The following is an 8,789-nucleotide window of genomic DNA, read 5'->3' as shown; positions in this document are numbered from 1 at the left end:
CCCCCCCCCCCCCCCCCCCCGTCTGTCTCTCTCTCAGACAGGAGCTTTCTTTCCCCCAATAAATATATTCTGCTAATTAAAAACAAAATGCTTACCAGAGTCTGTTTACTGTTGCCTCTTGCATCCTTCTTATTCTTTCTATATTGTTTTCTTTTTACTGAAGTAAATTTCTTAAAGCCCTTTTACTGAGAGTCTATGAATGATAAACTATCTATGCCAAAACTTTATTTTGCCTTCACACTTTAATGACAATCTAGTTAAAAGCACAGTTCGAGGCTGGGTGTGGTGGCGCCTGCCTATAATCACAGCACTAGAGACTGAGGCAAGCAGATGGCTTGGACTCGGAGGCCAGCCTGAACCACATAGTGAACTCTTGTGTCCAAAGGGGAAAAAAAAGTCAAAATTACCATTAAAAAGTAAACATTAAAAAAATTTCCACACTGCTACTTGTCCCCCACCATTTTCAAAATTTTCCTTTTTTTAAAAAAATGTATTTAATATAGGGTCTCACTCCACAGATCAGACTTGTAGTGATCCTCCTGTTTTTAGCCTCCCAAGTGCTGGGATTATGGGCGTGTGTCACTATGCCCAGTCTCAGTTGCTGTCTCAGCGTGCCCCTGGGGCGGGGCTGGCATTCCTTTACTTTTGACTTTCTGTTTCTGTCCCTTAAGTCCACTGCCAGTCTTTCAGACTGTAAGGAGTCTGAATTTCTTTCTGGTTGCTTTTAAGATTGTTTTTGAAGGACCGGGGAGATGGCTCAGTTGAATAAGTGCTTCCCTTGCAAGCACAAGGGCCTGAGTTCTATCCCTGGTTCCACACACACATAAAAAAAGATTGTTTTTGAGGGCCAGTCAGATAGCTCAGTGGATATAAGTGCCTGCTTAGGCAGATGCAGGGACCAGGGATCGCTCTGGTCCCGCCCTGCAGGCCCCACCCCTGGGGGTCTCTGAGACAGTAACTGAGACTCTGGTGGCACGCCTGTAATCCCAGCACTGGGAAGGCTGACAGCAGAAGGATCGCCAGAGTCCTATCGGTGTAGTAAGACCCTATAGACTCTGTACTCAATACATTTTTTAAAAATGGCTTTTGTCTTTGATGTTCTGAAGTGTCGTGGATTTATATTTATTGTTGTCTTCATGTGCTTCTTCGGCTTGGGAAGGGTATGGCTTTCAGCACCTCAAGCCTTGCTGCGCCTGTCATCTCCTCCTGGAAGTCCATCCCAGAAGACCTCCATAGCACCTCGCTTTCCTGTTCTCCACACCTCCCATACTTTCTTGGCACATTCTGGGAAATTTCCTTCATTTCTGTTCCAGTAAACTAAAGTCTCTTCATCTGCTTTTTATGCTTTTAATTTTTATTTTTATTAGTCCATGTTTGTAGTACATAGTGATTACGTTAATGGGAGGAGTTGGTTCATCTGCGAAACACATCTTAATCCTTTTTATGTCCCCTTCCTCTCATCTGCTTTTTAATGATATCTTTAACTTGCATACTGAGTTTTTATTTCAGTGAGATTTTTTGATTTACAGAAGTTTTATTTGGTTCTTTTGCAAATCTTCCAGTTCTTTTTTCTTATGATTTCTACTCCTTTCTCTCTCGTTCTGTATAGAGCACAAGCAAATGTACATCAGCTAAATCTGCTATTTTTCTAGAAATCTGAATTCCTTTAGAAATATCCAAATGAAAATTAAGAGGTAAACTTGTAGGTAAGTCACAGGGTGGAACAGTTGGAGGCACGGTGAGCAGAGCTGCGGCCTTTGCACTGGCTCGGCCCTGAGCAGCTGAGGTGTGTGTGGTCCCTTGTGGTGGGCATGCAGAGGAGGGCCCTAGCTGAGCCCCTGCTGAGGAGGTAGACCCGAGAAGCCCTGGCGAGCAGCAGGTACAGGAGGGGTGAGAGAAAAAAGGCTTATGACAGTGCTGCTCAGGCTCTTGCTCTATGAAAGAAGGATGGTTCCATTCGCAGAGAAGCATGCTGGAGGAAAGGCACCCGCAGCAAGGAGGTAGGCCACAGCCTCATCGTAGACACAGAGCGTCTCTTCAGATGGTGACATCCAGCGAGCAGACAGCCCTCCAGACCAAGCTCCCGGAAGAGGAGTGTGGGCTACTTCTGTCTGAGAGTTTGTAGCATTTACACTTTCATAGTGGAAACTGGAGAAGGCTGAAGAAGTAAGTTGGTTCTGGAAGAATATATAGCATGGAGCGTGGAAGACTCCGACCTGCAGCACCTAGTGTTCACAGCGTGTGTTTTGGCAAAAGGCAGGAAAGTGACTACTAAAAGGAGAAAACTGTAAAGATGATGGAAAACTTGTGAGGAAGGAAGAAATCCAGGGAAGGAGATACTACCAAGACTTGGGGTCCTTGTGAGCAAGAAGAGAATGGTCCACAGGGGCCCAAAAGCAAAGCCTGAGAATCGGGGTTGGCTCTGCAGGGACAGAGGTGGGCCTGAGAGATCACTCCCCAGGCAGGAGGTCTGCAGAAGCAGGCAGTGGGTCAGGGGAGAGCAGCAGGGCCACACGGCTGCTCTGCCCAGTAGGAGGTTAAACATGACCCAGAAGTGAGGGAGCAGACAGCGGCTGAGAAGGGTTTTTGTTTTAAGCTGGAAAAGACTTGAGCATGTTTGTAGGGAAAGAATGAAAAGAAATTTGAGAGCGAGAGGAAGTTAGCAGTGCCAGCCTTCGAGTACCTTGATTTTACTCTTTCCAAGCTTCCTTTTGATCTGACAACCTTTTTCGCTATAGAACTCTTTTTTTTTTTGGCGGAACTGGAGTTTGAACTCAGGCCCTTGCGCTTGCCAGGCAAGTGCTTATTCTACTGAACTATCTCCCCGGCCCAAGAATTCATTTCTTCTAAGACGTGTGCTCCAAGTTGTCTTACCTCCAAAAGGTAGGATCTGTTAGAATCTTTCGTTGTAAATTAATCCCTAAAAATTTAACCAGAAATTTTTAATAAAAACTTTTCCTGAAGTCACTTCAAAGACTACCATTAAGAAGTTTACCTCAAATTGAAACAGAGGGGCTGGTGAGATGGCTCAGTGGTCTAAAACACCTACTTAGAACAAGCTTAGCAAAGCACAGGGACCGCGGTTCAGTCCCCAGCACCACATGCCAGCCAGCCCCGCCCCCTGGTGGGCTGAGCTGGCCACACACACACACACACACACACATAAATAAATAAATAAATAAAATAAAATAAAATAAAAAATTGAAACAGAGCTTGCAGTTTTCCAGTTTCAGAAAACTTTGATCATATTAAGTTGGGCTGACCAGCAGGGGTTTTATTGATTCTGGAAGAGGCTGGTATTTTGAAGAGGTGGCTACTTGAATACTGGCATTGCAAAGATTAATAATACATACTTACATAAAGTTCTATACCACAGCCTGATGAGTGGACCTTTTAACATTGCATTGAACCTGGGGATATAGCTCAGTGGCACACGTGCCTGCCTGGCAAGCGCCAGGTCCTGCATTTGATTGCCAGTACACACACACATGCGCACACGCACACACACACACACATTATGTGAGATTAACCGGACCCCCAAAATAAAAATAGACTGAGACTGACACTGTTCTTTCCTTTATCAGGCATACAAGCTGATGTTTAACCACAATAGCAAAGATGTTAGGTTTAATTTCTGTCCACACTGTTTTATTAGGGGGGTATTATGAGACATCTATTTGGTTGAACACCTACTTGTGTACTCATGGTGTGTGAAGTGCTTGGTTTTGTTTTGTTTTGTGTGTGTGTGTGTTTAATATAAGGTCTCACTACATAGATCAGACTCATAGTGATTCTCCTGTTTTCAGCCTCCCAAGTGCTAAGATTATAGGCACGCGCCACCTCGCCCAGTCTCAGCTGCCTTCCACACCAGGGGTGGGTCCAGCGTGGCATGCCAGGGATTGAATCCCAGCCACTATGCTCTGCCTAAGCAGGTGCTTTAGTTTGCTGGGCTATCTGGCTGACCCTCATCTTTCTATTTAGATTGGTTTGGAAAGATATGTAGCTTTTGAAATAGATATAAGAAAATATCTACCACCTAGCTCTTAAGCATGTAGACTAGAGTATACAGAAAGAAATTTCCAAGATTTAAAAAAAAAAAAAAAAAATCACCCTGGCTAGGCATTGTGTTACCTCCCTGTAATCCCAGCATTCTGGGAGGCTGAGGCAGGAAGGTTACAAGCTCCAACCCAGACTGGGCAATTGAATGACTTAGTAAGACCCTGTCTCAAAATTAAAAAAAAAAAAAAAATTATTTCAGTGAAGGCTCAGGGTTTAGTCCCAAGTACTGTAACAGAAAAATGAAGGGAGGAAGGGAGGGCAGGAGGGAGGGAGAAGGGAAAGGAAGGGCAGAGGAGAGAGAGACGAGGAAGGGGGGCGGGGAGGGGAGAAAGGGAAAAAGCAGAGTAAGGAAAATCACCCTGTTGGGATTTATAAAGCACTAATGAAATGTGCTGTATCTCAGAATAGGCCTGTACCTCCCCTCCAGAAATTAAATGTTGGCAGCGCTAAATACATTGGCTTTAAATTTCTTTAGGGTTTTTTTTTTTTGTTTGGTTGGGGTTTTTTTTGGTCAGTGATATCAGTAGGATATAACTATGTATAACTGAAAGGTTAACTCAGGTACAGAGATCCATAGGGACAAGAAATATCTCAACAAAATGCTTCATAAAATAAACTTTTTGGCCTAGAAGGAATTGCCCCAAAAAGCTTATAGAAAGTGACTGTTCACTTAATCTTTATAATATTTAAGTGACTGTGCTCAGTTGTGTTGATGATTTTTGTATATTTCTTCTCAGCTTGTCTGTAATGTTATACGTGATCTGAGTAAGATTATAAATATAAAGGAACAGGCTTAAACAGATACATTTGTGTCTGAGTGTTGCACCGCTAGAACTGTCCTTCAGGAGGTATATCTTAGAGAAGCAAATTCGGATATTTTGCAAACTATGAAAGGCAAATTAGGATATTTTGCAAACTATGAAAGGCAGTAAAACATAATAGTAGACTAATATCTCCTATTTCCCTTTTTGCCTTGTAGGAATATATTCGGGAACAAGTGGAGGTAAGCTTTTTTTCTAAATGTGCGGGTTCACAGAGACACCGTACACCAAAGGCTTCATTGTCCTGCCCCCTTCTCTTGTCAATGTAGCTGCTGCGGACCACTGGAAGCATCCAGGGGACCCTGCCACTGACGGTCCAGAAGGTGCTGGCCTCCCAGGCCTGTCACGGTAAGAGCCCCCATGGCCAGCTGCTGAGCACTGCGTCCTGAGTGATGGCAGTGCTGCAGTGATTACGAAAGAGGGAGGCAGAAGGCACATTTCTGCTGGCCCCTTGAGAAGTATGATTTAGGCCATGAAGCAGTACTCATAAAACTAAAGCCTAGAAAATAGCTTTCACAAATCTCAGCACCTCTGCTCGTGACTGGAGCCGGGAGAGACGCCTAGAAGAGGCACCCGTGGGCCAGGCTCTGAAGGGTGAGGATGAGGGGATCACTGTGGGAAGAGGGCGCAGCTGTGCAGACACGGGAACAGGGAGGCCCCAGCGTGATGAGCGACAGAGTGCGAGGAGATTGGGCTGCTAAGAAAGAGCAGAAGCCCAGCAAGTCACACCGAAACCTTTAGCTCTGCTCAGAGGGCATTACAGTCCCTGTAAGGAGAATTCGATTCGTTATAAGGAGAGTACGATGAACTGTAGAAAATGGTATCGGGGCACTGACTTTGGAATCGCAACCTCTGGGTAGTCCCCTGCAACTGTCGTTGGTGACAGTGGGGCTTGGTCCACTGACCGCGCCCCATGCCGCCATCTGCATCTGTCTCTCTCTTCACCTCTGGTCTCCCCAGCTTGGAAGCCACCACCCATCACCAGCCTGTCTGCTGCAGGGACCTCAAGTCTTTTGCCCTTTTCTGCTATACCGCACAGTTCATAGTTGCTGTCTTAAGCTAGCCTAAGTCTCTGTTCCACCCACCTCCACTGCTGCTTCCTCGTCCTTGAGATACCACATCTTCGTGGTTCCTCACGTCTGTTTGGCTCCTGCTCAGAGCCACTCATCCTTTAGCACCTGGGCGTCATCCAGAGGCATCCCCCTGTGTGTCATTCTTCAGCTAAAATGTGGTGCTGAGCAGCTGCTGCCCTTGCTATAGAAGTGCTGTACTTTCCATGGCCACGGTGGTCTGGCTTCGGGGACGGCCCTCATCTGCGTCTCCGTGGCTTGTCCCCCACCGTACTCCACCTTGTGCTTATGTCCTGACCTGCTTCTTTGGCCTTGTCCTTCCTGTGTACCCACTTCTGTCAGCCTTGGGCCTTCTCACTGGGCTTTCCTCTGCCTGAACTCCCTTTCTCTTCTTTTTTAACCCAACATTTTTTCGAGAAAGCATTTCCTGACCTCCTAAATTGGCTCCAACTTTCCTATTATGTATTCATATTCTATGTTTTATAGTAATTACAATTTAAGTTATTGTATAATTGTTCGCTTAGTGCCTGTCTCACCTGTTACAGACCATAAGCTTTATGAGGTAGAACATGTGTATCATTTACAGCTTGGCAAAGCGCCTCACACAGAGTTTATGCTTAAGAGGCATTTGTTGACTAAGTGAATTAGTCTAGGAATAAAAGCAGATTTTCACAGAATGAGAGTTTAAATTAGGAAGATTATTATTATGGAAATTAGAAAAAAAGAGCAAATAAAATGGGCCCTGTGGGGGGAAACCCAAGGCTGCTAGGGGAAGCCTGCGCTGACTTCAGCATGCCCTGCCGTGTGCATGTCAGTGTGCCTGCCGCTCTCCCTCTTGAACAAAGCCCTGAGGGCAAGATTCTCACTAGATAAGGAATGCCTCTTACCAGAACTGGAAGGGCAGGCCACAGCAAAGAGCTAAGAGAGGAGAGGCTGGTCCTAGAGCCTCACTTTTCCCCTTGGCAGTGAGTGCCCCACTGAAGCACTATGACAGCCATGTTGCAGAAGCTAAGAGCTGTTGCTCACCCAGGGTCAGCGCTGGCTTCGCCGTGGGCACTGTAACCTCCTGCTCTCTCTCTCATGTTTAGGGGCCATTAAGTTTAATGACCGCCTGAGCCCTGAGGACAGCTGTCGCCTTGTGGACGCCCTGTCCTGGTGTCAGCTGCCTTTCCAGTGTGCTCACGGGAGACCGTCCATGCTGCCGCTAGCTGATCTAGACCACCTGGAGCCTGTGAAGCAGGTACACTGTGACTAACGGGAGTAGCAGGAGACAGCGCATGCCCTGCCATCTGGATGTAATCTCTCTTCATGCTTCCCAAGTAGGAAAGTTCTGGAAAACTTGATGGGAAATTTGTGCAAAGCCTACTGATTTTGTCTTCCAGGTCACAAAGTGGAGCTTAGACTGAACGGTCAGATTATCCACATGATAGCTTTATATTTTTAACCTTTTTTTTTTTTTTTAATTTTTTTTATGCAAGGTCTCACTATTTTGTAGCACAGGCTGGTCTCGAATTCACAAGGATCCTCCTGCCTCAACCTCCAGAGTGCTGGGATTAGAAGAATGTACCACCATGTCTAGGTCTGAGGGTTTTTTTTGTTTTTTAATTAATTTATTTATTTTTTTATTTGGTTGGTTTTTCTGGCACCAGGGATTGAACTCTGGACCGTGCACTTGCCAGGCAGGAGCTTATGCCAATGGGCTATGTCCCCAGCCCTTGAGTTTTGTTTTGTAAATTCACAGCAATCCTATCTCAGTCTCTTGAATTCTGGATGACAGATGTGTGCCACTATGCCTTTTTACTGTTATTGTTATTGTTGTTATTATTGTTTCATTATGTAGTTTAGGTTGTTTTTAAACTATGTAACTCAGGTCAGCCCCAACCTCCCAAGTCCTGGGGGTTAAAGGTGTATGCTGACACATCCAGTACTTTTTAATTTTGAGACAGGCTCTTGCTTAATTGCTAAATTTCCTAGGTTGGGCTTGAAGGAGCTGAGGCAGAAGGATCATTTTGATTCTGAGACCAGCCTGGGCTACAAAGTGAGTTCAAGGCACCCTGCACAGAACGTGAAGCTCTCTCTCAAAAAAAAAGAGCCGCTCTGCCTTCTGCCCATCGTTCCACTGCTCTTGTGGTCTGGTGCAGAGCACGATTTCATTACCCCGAACCCTGCACAGACGCGCACTTCTCACCCTCTCTGTGCCCCACACACTGCCAACTGCTAAGCACACACTGGGTTCAGAAGAGGTGGAGTCCCTGCGCAGATGAAGCTCCCAACTTGGAGGAGTGAGGCCAGGCTCTCTGGAGACAACGCTTTCTCCTCCAAGAGTTTTCAGGGATTTATTCTGAGAAGTGTGCAATTCTCACCATCCACTTGTAGGCCCAACCGAAATGTTAGCCAGGTCCCTTGTGGGCAGTGGCCAAGGTCTCAAGGAGACCTGGCTGGGCAGCACAATGGGTTGTCGGAGGGATTAGAGATAATAAATGGCCGAGAATATACTAAGCTCTCGGTAATTGTCGCTTTTATCGTTATGATTACTGATTATCATTCAGGCCACACTTGACAGAATCTGACGAAGATTTTGTCAGCTGGTCAAGTTACCCATGCTGAACAGAAGAGCAAAGCTAAAGCTACATTCTTTCACGCACATCTTAAAAACTTTTAAGGAACCCCCACGTCCCCACCTACTTACTTATGTCAATACAATGGAGATCATCAAAGAAGGTGTCCCCTGCCAGGCCTCCATGGATAAAGAGCTTTGTCCCTGTTGCCACCATCACATGACCATGCCGGGGAGATGGAGGATTTCCAAGTGTCTCTGGCTGTGACCAGGTCTGCGTGT

General features: G+C 45.9%; 1 protein-coding gene across 5 annotated transcripts in view; it reads left to right on the top strand.

The window, feature by feature from the left end:
- Positions 1-8,789, top strand: part of Mlh3 (mutL homolog 3) — a 46,165-nt gene that overhangs the window by 26,280 nt on the left and 11,096 nt on the right. For 4 of the 5 annotated variants that reach the window (XR_002818582.1, XM_004624967.2, XM_023703691.1 and 1 more), the window contains 3 exons: positions 5,039-5,062; positions 5,150-5,228; positions 7,039-7,190. Coding sequence is in view for 4 of the 5 variants with exons in the window: in XM_004624967.2 (XP_004625024.1) it covers positions 5,039-5,062; positions 5,150-5,228; positions 7,039-7,190 (255 nt within the window). In the remaining variant the exon portion in view is untranslated. Of the gene's footprint in view, positions 1-5,038; positions 5,063-5,144; positions 5,229-7,038; positions 7,191-8,789 lie in introns of those variants that run through there. The other variant, XM_023703707.1, reaches the window with a different exon arrangement.

Source organism: Octodon degus, unplaced genomic scaffold (assembly GCF_000260255.1).
Source record: "Octodon degus isolate 3935 unplaced genomic scaffold, OctDeg1.0 scaffold00007, whole genome shotgun sequence".
NCBI classification, from domain to species: domain Eukaryota; kingdom Metazoa; phylum Chordata; class Mammalia; order Rodentia; family Octodontidae; genus Octodon; species Octodon degus.
This window is presented reverse-complemented; position numbering and strand designations above follow the sequence as displayed.